The sequence below is a fragment of the Astyanax mexicanus genome, chromosome 14, assembly GCF_023375975.1.
Source record: "Astyanax mexicanus isolate ESR-SI-001 chromosome 14, AstMex3_surface, whole genome shotgun sequence".
In the NCBI taxonomy this organism is placed as follows: domain Eukaryota; kingdom Metazoa; phylum Chordata; class Actinopteri; order Characiformes; family Acestrorhamphidae; genus Astyanax; species Astyanax mexicanus.
This window is the reverse complement of record NC_064421.1, coordinates 7,541,468-7,556,231: the sequence shown is the minus strand read 5'-3', so window position 1 is coordinate 7,556,231 and position 14,764 is coordinate 7,541,468. Positions and strand designations below refer to the sequence as shown.

The following is a 14,764-nucleotide window of genomic DNA, read 5'->3' as shown; positions in this document are numbered from 1 at the left end:
TACAGGCAGCCACACACACAACCCAGAGCCGCCACAGTATTATCAGTAGTAGTAGTAGTTTTAGTAGTAGTATTAATAATAGGAGTAGTAATAGTAGCAGTAGTAGTAGTAGTTTTAGTAATAGTAGTAGTAGCAGTATTAATATTATCAGTAGCAGTAGTAGTTTTAGTAGTAGTAATAGTAATAGTTTTAGTAGTAGTATTAATAATAGGAGTAGTAATAGTAGCAGTAGTAGTAGTAGTTTTAGTAATAGTAGTAGTAGCAGTATTAATATTATCAGTAGCAGTAGTAGTTTTAGTAGTAGTAATAGTAATAGTTTTAGTAGTAGTATTAATAATAGGAGTAGTAATAGTAGCAGTAGTAGTAGTAGTTTTAGTAATAGTAGTAGTAGCAGTATTAATATTATCAGTAGTAGTAGTTTTAGTAGTAGTATTAGTAGTAGTATTAATTGTTTTAGTAGTAGTATTATAATAGTAGTAGTAATAGTAGCAGTATTAATATTATCAGTAGTAGTAGTTTTAGTAGTAGTATTAGTAGTATTAATTGTTTTAGTAGTAGTATTAATAATAGTAGTATTAATTGTTTTAGTAGTAGTAGTTTTAGTAGTAGTAGTAGCAGTATTAATATTATCAGTTGTAGTAGTAGTTTTAGTAGTAGTATTAGTAGTATTAATTGTTTTAGTAGTAGTATTAATAATAGTAGTATTAATTGTTTTAGTAGTAGTAGTTTTAGTAGTAGTAGTAGTAGCAGTATTAATATTATCAGTTGTAGTAGTAGTTTTAGTAGTAGTATTAGTAGTAGTATTAATAGTTTTAGTAGTAGTATTAATAATAGTAGTAGTAATAGTAGCAGTAGTAGTAGTAGTTTTAGTAGTAGTAGTAGTAGTAGTAGCAGTATTAATATTATCAATAGTAGTAGTAGTTTTAGTAGAGGTATTAGTAGAAGTAGTACTAAAAGTAGCAGTAGTTATGTTAATAGTAGTAGTAGTAATATTTTTACTAGTAGCATTAGTAGTAGTAGCAGCAGTAGTAATAGTAGTAGTTTTAGTAGTAGTATTAGTATTAGTATTATTATTAGTAGTAGTAGTAGCAGTAATAATAGTAGTAGTTTTAGTAGAGGTATTAGTAGAAGTAGTACTAAAAGTAGTAGTAGTAGTAGTAGTAGTTTTAGTACTTGTATTAGTAGAAGTGGAAGTATTGTAGAAGTAGTAGTATTAGTATTAGTAGTAAGAGTATTAATAGTAGTAGTAGCAGTAATAATAGTAGTAGTAGTAGTAGTATCAGTAATGTTGATAGTAGTAGTAGTAGTAGTAGTAGTAGTAGTAATAGTAGTAGTAATAGTAGTAGTTTTAGTAGTAGTATTAGTATTATTATTATTAGTAGTAGTAGTAGTAGTAGCAGTAATAATAGTAGTAGTTTTAGTATAGGTATTAGTAGAAGTAGTACTAAAAGTAGTAGTAGTAGTAGTAGTAGTTTTAGTACTTGTATTAGTAGAAGTAGTAGTATTGTAGAAGTAGTAGTTTTAGTAGTAGTAAGAGTATTAATAGTAGTAGTAGTAGCAGTAATAATAGTAGCAGTAGTAGTAGTTTTAGTAGTAGTAGTATTAATAGTAGTAGTAGTAGTAGTATTAATGGTAGTAGTAATAGTATGTGTTTTTAATTATCATAAAATAATAATAATTGCAATAAACACAAAAATCACAAAATGTTTTTTTTTAGTGTGACAGTGCTATTGTGGCAGTGGAGGGTTAAAGACTGGTCACTGAGAGAAAGCAGGAGAAAGGGTTAAGGAGGTCTCAGAGCAGATTAAGGCGTAAAGACCGTGACTGACAGCCTGCTGCTGACCACCTGTTCTTACCACAACCAACGAGTGTAAGCTGTTTAACCGGACAGTGTGTGAAACTGATTCACTATTATTATTAAACATTAACTATTATTCAAGTTTAACTCTATTTAAATTAGGCCTGGATTATATGGCCAAAATGTATATCACGATATACAGTAAAATATTGACACTTTGGGCACAGATTATGCATTTGAGGGTGTACTCACTTTTGTTACCAGTGGTTTAGTGTAATGGCAGTGTGTTGAGTTATTTTGAGCGCACAACAAAGTTACACTGTTATACTGGAGCTGCACACTGACTACTATTTTATATTGTATCATATCAAGTGTCATATCTTCAGTGTTGTCCCATGAAAAGATACAATAAAATATTTACAAAAATGTGAGGAATGTACTCGAAGGGATGAGCTTCTGTGAGATACTGTATTTCTTAAATATATGTCGATACAATATGATTTCTGATTTTATCATGGAAAGTATTAGCCCCATCCTTAGTGTTGGTAATCCTACACTAATGATGCTGTGTGATATAGTCAAGATATATTGTATTATTTAAAGACATTTTTACAATAGACAGTATTTCGTCATGTTTCGACAAGCAGACAAGCAGATTCTGATATTCTGCTATTTAAATACTCTTTCCTGCAGAGTAAAGTGATTTTTATTACATTTTCGCAGCATGTCAAGTAATTAAATAGGGTTTTTTGCACACTGTGTAATGAAATGTGTCAGCTGTTTCAGAGTTCTTTAAACACTGATGATCCCCTGATCGGTATCCTTTAAGAAGTTTATCACAATGCATTAAAATATTGATATATTGCCTAGCTCTGCTTTAAATTATTTTTATATCAACCATCAGAATGTGAAAATGTGGGATCTCTGTGTGGTATAAGTGTGCAAAAAGAACAAAACAAAAAACAGTTTGTTGATGAGAAGGTTCTGAGCCATAAGACAGAGGGGCTTTATCAGCACATCAGTCTGCACTTTATTCAGCTTCTTTCAGCCAAGAACAGAAAGCTGAGGCTGCAGTAGAAACATGTGGTCTAATGAATCTCAATTTTTGCCTGAATTCAGGGTGCAACAGTTCAGGCTGGTGGTTCAGATGGTGTATTGGTGTAGGATTTTTTTTAATTGATGCACTTTGTCTACTTCTGGCTTGTTAATATCAATCAGCCATTGCTTAAATTGCTTAAAAGCCATATTTTAATTTAATTGTTTGCTGACCCTGTGCATCCCTTCCTGCCTGATGATGCACCACATAACAAAATAAAAAAAAGAATTTAAGCTGTAGTTAAATTTGAGTATAATAATAATAATAAAGAAATTATTCAAACCAAGCTCAAATTCAACTACCACTCTAAATATACATGATGGCGTGTGTGTTTATGCAGAGAGAATACAGGCAGACTTTCTGCAGTTTGCTTCTAATATCCAGTGTTTTTCCCCACAGTTTCCCAGCATTTCTCTCAATCCTCAGGTCTTTACTGCTCAGCTTTGTGCTGAGTCCAGTTTATAGAGAAGAATCACTCTATCCTGCCAGCGAGAGCCGGGAGAGAATAGAGGAGAGGCTTTGGATGGCTTCCATCAGGTAGTGTTTACAGTACAACAGCAGATTGTTGAAGAATTAGGTCAGAGTTGTGTTTGAGGTTGGGTTTCCGCTTGTTCTTTGTGGCTTTATTTTTCATTTAGGGATGCAGTTATTTGGAGATTTGTGGTGCAAATATTCAACACTTATGGTGATGCAGAAATGTGAACACAGGATAACGAAACACACCTCTATTGTTACCTTATTTATATTGTTCTTCAGTTACATGCATTATCAAAAAATATGGTTGCACCTAGAAGGAATCAGATATGGAGGAGATGACCAACAAATCCACCCATATGTGTAGCGACACCGTTATCAGCAACAAGATCACCAATAGTTTGTTTTTACTTTGGTCTTTATTACAGTTATTTTGACAGGGCAATGTTTCAGGACGTTATAGAGGTCCTGCAGACAAGTGCCCTGCCTTTTTTTTAATGCACATTCCAGTGCACTCCAGTGTTTCAACAGGACAGTGCTCGTCCACATACTGCTGCCATCTATACAGCTTGCCTTGAAGACAATAACACAATTCTATGCCATGACCAGCTGCATGGCTAGACATACCCCTAGTTGAAAATGTGTGGGATGCTTTTGAACCTATAAACATTCCCAACACCCGTACAAAAAATTAGTAGGAATGGATTATCACAGGACGTCATTAGAAACCTCTGGTCCTCTTGCTCTGTGTGGGTTGGTACAATAGATGGCGCTCTTTCCACTAATCACTCCTAGGGTGATGTTGATCAGCACAAGGCTGCGTCTGTGAGCTGGTGTATTGGAACCGAGTCGTTGCACTTTCCTCCAAATTGCCGCTTTTCTTATTAATGCTGCATCAGCAGCGGTTGGAAAAGAGGCGGTGGCTAACACTACATGTGTTGGAGGAGGCACCCCCCTTGTGATGTGGGATATACAGCTGAATGGGTGGAACAATTTGCTCAGCTAAACTGGAAGAAAAATGGGAGACAATTAGAAAAAAAAAATTAAAAAGAGCATTACACATGCTGTACTAATGTATGTGTAGCTCATATCAGTCTAAATGTTTTAGCAATCATTGTTCCTGGTAACCTTTTATTATCTTCCTTCTGAATAGCATTGCCATCGTGATTTTTTGACTAATCATGATATATATGATATATATCATGATTAAATACACCTTCTTATCCCACCAATTTCCCCCTGTGTACCTTTTATATATATTTGTTTGTGATCCAATTTTTTTTATTTCAACAGAGTTTACAAGATAACACATCAGAACAAAGCAACATTGCCCAAAGAAATGTCCATTGGCTTCTTTACAAGTCTATTACACAATTAATAATTACTACTAAATAACAGTAATGACATCAGTATTAACACTTACAGTTTGGTAGTCAGTGGAGCAACACATGCAAAAATGAGATACAATAGGAAGGAAAGAAATACACTTCTCCTGTGTAGCTTTCTATAGTGTTTGCAGTTATAATATTAAGCTAACAGTTACCTGTTGTAAAGAAGTCAGCCTGCTTTCTTTTATCTGCAGTAGATACAATACAAGAGTGCGGGAGAGAGGGAGGCAGAGAGGGAGGGAAAGAGAGGGAGGGAGGCAGCAGAAAAAAAGAGTGGGAGAGATAAAGACAGAGAGAGAGAGAGAAAGAGAGAGAGACAGAGAGAGAGAGAGAGAGAGAGAGAGACGTGCAGTAGGGCAGCAGGGGTAGACAGACAGGCATCTACACGTCTCAGCTCAGTCGGCTTTGCAGGCGACTTTGTGGCCAGCGGGTCACATGACCTGTTGCTAACTCCTGCAGTGCAGTAGATTGAGCTGTTAGAGTGAGGGAACCATCTGGCAGTTCCTCAGCACCTACACTACTGAACCTACCCTACCCTCGGCTCTCACCCTCACACTAACCCTAACACACCGGTAAGTCTCTCTCTCTCTGTTCTGCTGTTATATATATATATATATATATATATATTTTTTTTTATATGTCCCTGTGGATGCCTTCATAAAGCAGGGCTGAGTTACTGTTTTATCTGCTGCGTGAGAAAGCGCGTTAGCTTCTGTCAGTATGGAAACGTTGCCTTTGTCTTGAGGACGCATGTAGACGAGGGAAGTGGCTCAGAAGTTTTAGTTTCCTTTCATCACTGCTTTATTCCTCTTTGACAGTGGGAGTTAACGTGCCTTTTTTATGCTGACTGAGTGAATTAGCATCAGAAACTCTGAACTCTGGAGTCTGAGCTTTTCCTGCTGTAATTTATTTTTTAGGATGGATGTTTGAAATGCAAAGCTGTGGAACTGTGCAAGAGAGCACACTGAAAAAAATGATGATTATTTATTTATTTATTTATTTATTTAAGTTTACAACCTTCTGCATTTGTTTTTTTTAAGTAAATTTAATGGCAGATAAATGTAAGTAACTTCAACTCGGTTTTAAGACTTAAATGTTACATAGAGTAAATAAGTGAACTGAACTTCAGTCAATCCTTTCTTTTAGTAAACCTTACTTCATTTCTGCATACAATATTACCTAATTACAATTACTTAATTTATACTATAATATTATAGTATAAATATATATATGTAATAGTATATTTGAGTAATAATATTACTCAAATCATTTATGATGCATAATATATTTTATATAGTTAAAACACACATATTACACTGTCTCAACACATGAATGGCATGTAATACATTCTTTGTAGTATACTAAAAAAAATGTATTACATGCCATCCATGTGTTGAGACAGTGAGACTTGGTCTGTTTATAAAATAAATCTTTGAGATTGTGTAAATATTTGAATGTGTGTTTTAACTAAAAATAATTCAATTTGAGTAATATTGTATAAATGAAGTAATTGTAATTAGGTAATATTGTATGCAGAAATTAAGTAAAGTTTACTAAAAGAAAGGATTGAAGTTCAGTTTCAGTTTTTTACTCTATGTAACATTTAAGTCTTGAAACCGAGTTGAAGTTACTTAAATTTACATAAAATTAAATGTACTTAAAAGAAGCAAATGCAGAAAGTTGCAAAACTTTTTAAGTAAAAAAAAAAGTAAATTTTACGTTACTTTTTTTCAGTGCAGGGTGCAGAGATTTAGTGTTGTCAAAGAGGAAAAAACGCTTGTTCTGTGTGACACTTCATTCTTTAGTTTTTTTTTTTTTTTTGTCTTTTCTTTTGAATTCCGGCTGAACAAAACACACTTGTGGTTGAGGAGATCCCCACAGAAGCTTGGGTGCTTAGTAACAGGCAGCTAGCCAGTGAGCCTGGCCTCAGCGCTGGCTGATTAGACCCTGTGTTCAGTGGTCCCGGGGTCCTCCCGAAGTTTATAAAAGGGGAACGATGGAGAGGAGGAGGGAAGTGAGACACTGTTCTGGTTGGTTGGTTTAATAATGCTGCTGTTACAGTAACCTGCTCTCAGAACTGACTGAACCTCAACGTAAACAGCTGCTGATGGAGCAGCAGATCTCACCTTCAGGCTCCAGTAGCTTTTGTTGGAACATGAAAAGACTTGCTGCAGACTCCTGCAGAATCCGCTTCGTACAGTACTGCACATTTTTCCTGAGCGGCTGACACTCACAGCTAATCTTTTTAGCCCCTCCCTCTGACTGATAAGAGTCCAGGCTGGGACTGAAGGTAAATATGAGACTGCTGTTGTTGTTTGCCAACCAAAGGTTTTGTTTTTTTTGTTCACTGGGATTACAGTGGTGATTGACCTCTTAGGGTTTTCGGTAACTCTTTAAAATAAGACTACCTTTATAAAGGGTTTATGAATGATTTATAAAGAAGATTATTAATGGTTATTAATTAGGTTACAAATACTTTAAAACTTTATAACTTTATAAGTTTATATATAACATAAATAGAAATGGCAACAGTGAGCTAAAAATGAGCAAAGTAGTGATTCCACACTCTTTTTTTATACTGTCCTCAGATCTTTCTAGATACTGATTATACTTTGTGTTTTCCATCAATCAGCATTAAACCTGCCATATTAATATATTTATAAGTATGTTTAACTATTTACCATAAATTAAATGACTCAGTTGCCACTGTTGCTTTTTTTAATTGATGTGTTTTAACTGCTTATCAATGGTTTTTAAGGCATTTACAACCTAATCAATAATAAGTAATATTCTAACTTACAAAGCATTTATAAATCCTTTATGAAGGTGGTCTTATTTTAAAGTGGTACTGAATTGTCTATATAGGAATATATAGGTCTATATAGGTGTTCTGGAATCAATATTTGGTGGAATAACCCCGGTGGTTTTTAATCACAGTTTTCATGCATCTTGGCATGTTCTCCTCCACCAGTCTTACACACTGTTTTTGGATAACTTTATGCCACTCCTGGTGCAAAAATTCAAACAGTTCAGCTTGGTTTGATGGTTTGTATCACATTATTGACAGACATTTTCACAACAGACAGTTTTAATCATGTTTTGACAAGCAGACAAAATGCTTGTGCAGTGGCAGATTCTGTTATTTTGTAATTGTAATAAAATGTGTCAGTTGTGTCAATGTGCTTTAAGCACTGATGACCTCCTGATTGGTATTCTTTAAAAAGCACAATGGAATAACAATGTATAGCCCTGCTCTAATCAGACCACGCCTGTAATTATATTATATATCTGTCTGAGAAATACTGATGTATGCTGGGTTTAATGCTGGAGGCATTATTGTTTTGCCAGTAACTGTATGTTTACAGTATTAATTCTTTCTTTTTATTGAGGTTATTTAAAGTGTTTTTAGGACAATACTATTATGGGACACAATATTGCTTTGTGCCAAAGCAACAACATGGTGTCCCTGAACAGAAAACGAAAGATAATTTAAACCTGGCTGAATGTAAGAGCTCAGAAAGCAAGGAGTTACATTTGGGTGTATCTGTTACTCTATAAATGTGTGTTTCTGTAAGAGCAAATTCCCTGCCAAAGAACAAGATGTGGACCTGAGGTGCAGAATGCTGGTGCCTAGCAACAGGTGAAGCCTTTTTTCCAATTTGGCAGCAGAGAGATGCATTCGGAGGGCTGGAATGGCCTAGAGATTGGGCTCAGAAAGCCCAGGAACTCGCTGAATTTATGCTGGATGGGGCCTCGCCTCTCCTGTGGAGAGAAAACACACATTCATATGAGCTGCTAAAAGAGCTGGAGGTAAATTCTGAAATATGCCGATATGAAGGCAGAATGATTTAAATTAAATTAGAAAGTCAACATGTTTGCCAGGCTTTATGCTTTTGAATGGAAAGTGGTTTAGTCAGCATTACAGGCATTACTAAAACCAAATCCTTTCATAACCAAGAGATGGACATATTGCATAATTGTCTGAACTGAAAGAATAAGAATCCAGTTCCTTCTTGTACACCATATTTATATGTATTAAATTATGAAAAAGTAAATTAAGGAAAGTAATAGTAAGTATACTAGGTCTCTAGTATAAATGAATTCCATGTGAGACGTTTTTTGTGAAAATAAAAGTGCTCTGGTGTTTCTATTTAGCCCTGTTTTAGATCACTGAATTACCGGTCTCTGAAGAAAGACAGGACTTATATCTGTTACAAAGTAGAGATCCTTTTTTTTGTAAGGCTCAGACTTTCCAGTGTACTAAGGCACTGCCACTATGATCAGGGGATCGCTGGTTCAAATCCTTGTTATGCAGCTTGCATCAGCAGCAGATCGAAAAGAGGCGGAGTCTAACTTCACATGTATTGGAGGAGGCATGTGCTAGTCACCACCCTCCTGGTGTTGGGGCATCACTAGTGATAGGGTTGGGTTATTGGCTTTGTAAATTGGGAGAAAATTGGATAAAACATTTAAATAAAATTATTCAAACATGACCCAGGCCTAAAAAGCAGAAATGGGTGTAAATTGACTAATGAAATTAATTTAACCACAGAAAACTTAAGATATCTTGGGTTCATACTGTTTTGTTTTTTGTTTTTCTTTTTTCATACTGTCCCATTTTGAGTTTGCAGCTGATGTGAGGAAAGCATACATACATTTTTTTGAGTCTTGGCTTTCAATGGCTTTCATCTCATTTGTTAACTCTGCTCATTAGTCCAGTAAACTCCACCCATTTAGCTTGTTACAGTGATGGGAAACAAATAAACACTCTGGACAGCAGGAGGCGAACAGGAGCTGTAAGTTGTCTTGTTTGTGTTTTTGACAAGTTAAACAGACAGTCTTAAGACAAGAATCCTTCATAACAGGTGGACAACATTGATATTTTAATATTTATATTTGATATTTTATTCTTTATGCTTTGCAGATTCGTCTGTTTGCCAAGACGATGAAGGAATAAACATGGATACACTTAACTGGACAGCCAAGAACCCACACACCAACGGCCAGCAGTACGCCAACAGTACACTACCCGGCCGATTCGCCAGCTGGGTAACGTTTGATGATGATGACGAGGCGACAGACTACAAATATGCTCCGAAACCATCCAACATCGCGCTTGACAACCTCAACAACTCTCCGTTACAAGATGCCAACAGCAACCTGATAGTTTCACCCATCCAGAACAGAACCAGTACCGACAGGCACATCCTGGACTTAACCCCCGATAGCACACACCCAGCATTTACATTAGACAGCCCACTGCTGAACAACACCACTCCTTACACCAAGAAGAACCCCTTCCTGGATGATGAGTTTTCTAACGTTCAGCCTTCGCCAATCAACCCTTTCAGTGCCTACTTTAACAAGACTGAGTTAAAATCCACTGAAAGCAATGGCTCAGCCACTCCCAAATCTTTTTCCTTCAGTTCCCCTGTCTTTGAACCCAATCCTTCTGACATCAAACGGGAATCCTTGCTGCTCTTCAGCCCTGATAGTGAGTCTAGCACCGGTGGCCAGGACTTCTTCCCCTCAGGTCCTCCTGGAGATGACCTGGATCAGCTCAAAAACATGCAGATCTCTGACCCTGACCAAGTCGGCAGTCCCACTTTACCAGACGATTCTTTGGACACAGGGGACGAAGAGGCGACACCGTATGAACCATCTCACATGGCTCCCCAGAATGGCTGGCCCATGCTTCTCCGCATCCCGGAGAAAAAGAACATCATGTCCTCTCGGCACTGGGGACCCATCTTCGTCAGGCTGAGTGATGCTGGCAGTCTGCAGCTTTTCTACGAAAAGGGCCTGGAGAAACCCTTCAAGGAGTTCCAGCTAAACACTCAGCTCGAGGTTTCTGAACCCAGGCTGCAGAACTATGAAGAGAACGGGCGAGTTCACACCCTCAGCTTGGACCACGTGGTGTACAAAGAGAAGCGTAAGATCCAGCCCAAAGTGACCGTGGTTCACATGCCTGTCAAGGAGCAACTGGTCAAGCTTGGGACTGTCGAATACCAGGACTTCCAAAGCTTCAGGTATGCTTTGCAAGAAAAGCTGGCCAACCTGTCTGCAGACCCAGAGTCCATCAGTTCACCTGCGTCCTACTCTGAAGAAGAGATTCAGGTAGAAGTGATCGATAGTTTTTATGGGGTCCTGTCGAAAGGTGATAGTCGTATTCTAGAACACCTGGTTACGACCCAAGTCAATGTTCTTGCGTTCCTGACGGGCTCACCGATATGTCACATCGGACTCAACGACGTCCAGGTCAGAGGAAAAGAGGTGGTATCCCGTCATGACATCGTTCCAAACACCACCACACGCTGGATACGCTTGCAGGACTGTAGGCTCAACGAGTGTGGGGATCAGTCGGAATTTGACGAATCCAGGATCATCGCTTTTGAACCTCCGTCTGGACGTCGATTCGAGCTGCTGCGATTCAGAACAACCTACGCGGAAAAGACGCTTCCCTTCACCGTGAGAACGGTTGTCAGCATTCGTGGTGCAGAGGTGGAGCTCCAGTCCTGGCTGGTGATGTCAACCGGCTTCTCGTCCAACAGAGACCCTCTCACACTTATACCGTGTGAAAACGTAGCTGTCCGTTACCCGCTACCTGAAATATGGGCCAAGAACTTCCGCAGGGAGAGTGTCACCGGAGAGAAGTCCCTTAAGGCTCGCTTCAATAAAGGAGCCAGCTTCGGGACTACGAGCAGTTCCGGCTCAGAACCCGCCATGAGGGTCACTCTGGGAACTGCCAAGTATGAACAGGCCTTTAAATCTGTGGTGTGGAGGATTAGCCGACTGCCGGACAAAAACTCAGGTAAGGCTTTATTGTGGCAGGTTGTTAAACGCTTGTTACAGTTTCTCTGTGTTGGTTATTTTCTGTAACTGTATTTTCTATAGGGGGAACACTCCTCCTTAGTCACACTGAGTGACAAACATTCTACAAAATGGCTGCGTTTCTTACCTGTGTGCAATAAATAAACCACAAGCAATAAAATCTACCTAATTCGACCATCCAGCAGGCGATGAGTCTCTGGCAGGCGTGTCCACTAACAAGCATGCAGTCATTGTGCTGAACTGAATCGCATTGTTGAGCAAACAGTATAAACGAACAGACGATTTAGACTTCATTTATTCTTTAAAGTTTCCAAAGTTTTTATATAATTTGAGAAAGTAAATATATGTACATGTTGACTGCTGATGTTTAAAACAAATATGCGGCATTCCTCTTTTTTTGGAGGGAAATCATCCTGTAAAAATACAATTAAAATATGGAACTGAATAATAAACGTGTTATAGCTTTTTGGATATTAGAGAAATTGCTTTCTTGACTGTTGGTATGTTTTACTTTCATTAATGAAGGGAACAAATCTTCAGTCTGAACCAAAGCCAGTGGAGTATTTTTGATTAAATCTGCAATGCTGCTTTCTGATTGGTTGTCAGTATCACACACACATTGTTCATTTTTATAAAGTTGAGGCCAAACCAGCAATGAAACGAGCAATTATATTGAATTAAAGGCAGTCAGACTCACCAGTGATCCCTCAAAATCACCAAAGAACCAATTATCCATGGACATCGATATGTGGTTGGGTTTCCTGACATATTTTGTACCTTATTTTTACAGCAGGGAACTATACTAAGGCAGTAGATCTCAATCCTGCTCCTGGGGATTCACTGTCCTGCTGGTTTTAGTGTTGTCCTGCTGTAAAACACACAGTTTATCTTATCAAGAGCTTGTTTGTTAGTTCCTTAGTTGGATCAGGTATGCTGTAACTAGTATGAGCTCTAAAACCAGCAGGACAGTGGTTGTCCAGGACCAGGATTGAGAACTTATGCACTAAGCAGAGCCAGAAAGCATATATTCGGTTTCAGTGCCTGGGTTTTAGTTGCTTCCACCAATTGTGGCAATCCAGTTCTTAGTTCTTTAGTTTTTGACAGTCTTTGTTTAGAATTTTACTTAATTACACAGCAGCCTTTTTCCCATTTTTTTCACTGTCTTTTTGCCACATATTTACAGTAACATCACATACAGCTCTGGAAAAAAAATAAGAGACCACTTAAAAATGATGAGTTTCTTTGATTTTACCAGATTGAAAACCTCTGGAATATAATCAAAGGGAAGTTGAATGACCACAATCCATCAAACCAAGCTGAACTGCTTGAATTTTTGCACCAGGAGTAAAGCAGAATAAAGTTATCCAAAATCATTGTGTAAGACTGGTGGAGGAGAACATGCCAAGATGCATTAAACTAATTAAGAAACAGAGTTATTCCACCAAATATTGATTTCTGAACTCTTTCTGAAACTTTATGAATATAAACTTTTATTTTTATTTGAATTATTTGAGGTCTGAAAGCTTTGCATCTTGTTTGGTATTTTAGGCATTTCTCTTTTTATTTTCTGCAAATAAAAGCTCTGAAAGACACAATTGTTTTATTTGGAATTTGTGATAAATGTTGTCTGTAGTTTATGGAATAAAACAACAATGTTCATTTTACTCAAACATAAACCTATAAATAGCAAAATCAGATAAACTGATTCAGAAACTGAAGTGGTCTCTTCATTTCTTCCAGAGCTGTACACTACTAGTATGAAACCCTGCTTGCTTGTTTTCGTAATTGGAAACTGATGATTTAGGTGTAGAAAGAGCACACTTTGTTGCACTTGGAAAGGTCAGTAAATAATAAGTGTAATGGATGGGTAGGTACTGTTTTTGTTGTTCAAGTAATTATACAGTGCTGCTAATTTGTGAAATGTGCTGCTGTTCATGTGTTCTGTTTTCCACAACAGTAGGTCTTGAGACACACAGTAAAATCAAGAATTTGTGACTAGATTTAGTTAGATTTAGTTCCATATATAGGGTGAATTAAAGGTGACTGTGACTGTTTTTGAGCTTTATTGATGGAAAATAATAGCCAAACAAATGCTACATTTCTGTAGTTCTATATATCGTCTCTGTCCAATGAAAAACAAGTATCTCCAAAATAGCAACTTTACAGGAAAGAGAAAAAAACCTTCTAATCAATTATTTCAATGGAAGTTAATGTTGAAAGTGTTTATTTTAGGTCATTTTGAAGTATTTCGATTGGACCATTTATCAAAAAAAAATTTACACAGTGTAAGGGACAGTTTTTCTGTTCAAATTATTAAGTAAACTAAAAATAGAGGGAACTGGATACTTATTCTTTCAGTTCAGAAAATTATGCAATATGTCTATCTCTAAGTAATGAAAAAATGGACATTCTTGTTTTTCATTGGACACTGGCGATATGTACTATTGATTTTGTGGTTTCTCAGATAGGGCTCAGTAAAATGCAAGAAAATAAACATTATAAAGTAAAAATACCCCATTTATCCTTATGTACTAATCACCCCTAAATCTCTCTATCATGATTGGTAGAACAGCACTGTGAAATCAAGTTAATAATGGACAATAATGGATAGTATGCCAATAGAAAATGTGGGTGACTATGTAGGTTAAAGCAGCATTATTTAGGATGTCTTAAACCCCTCACCTACAGGGGGTACAACTGAAATTCTCTGGAATATAATCAAGAGGAAGATGGATGATCACAAGCCATCAAACTGAACTGCTTGAATGTTTGCACCAGTAGTAAAGCAGCATAAAGTTATCCAAAAGCAGTGTGTAAGACTGGTGGAGGAGAACATGCTGCCAAGATGCATGATACCCCTCACCTACAGGGGCTTCAACTGGTCACTCACTGATTTATTCTCAATGGAAACAATGTAATCCACATGCCTCTGTCTGTGTGAGATTTACAGAAGATAAAGTTAAAGGATAGAGATCCTCAGACAGCTGTACTGTATTTCTCTGATTATACACCTGAAATCAGAGTAGACGATCCTAATGGTTTGAGCCGTTAACTCCAGACTCCATTTTTCCTTCAGGTTTCACACATTTTAGAAAATATCATCATGGCTGGCAGGCTGTATCACACACATTCAGTGCCTATAGTGTGTGTATATATATATACATATATATATATGTA

At 37.1% G+C, this 14,764-nt stretch overlaps 1 protein-coding gene across 5 annotated transcripts in view; it reads left to right on the top strand.

Annotated features, from left to right (window-relative positions):
* Positions 1-14,764, top strand: part of ston2 (stonin 2) — a 73,929-nt gene that overhangs the window by 37,833 nt on the left and 21,332 nt on the right. For 4 of the 5 annotated variants that reach the window (XM_022673240.2, XM_022673241.2, XM_022673239.2 and 1 more), the window contains one exon: positions 9,681-11,567. In XM_022673240.2, coding sequence (XP_022528961.2) covers positions 9,681-11,567 — 1,887 coding nt within the window. Of the gene's footprint in view, positions 1-5,110; positions 5,329-9,680; positions 11,568-14,764 lie in introns of those variants that run through there. The other variant, XM_022673243.2, reaches the window with a different exon arrangement.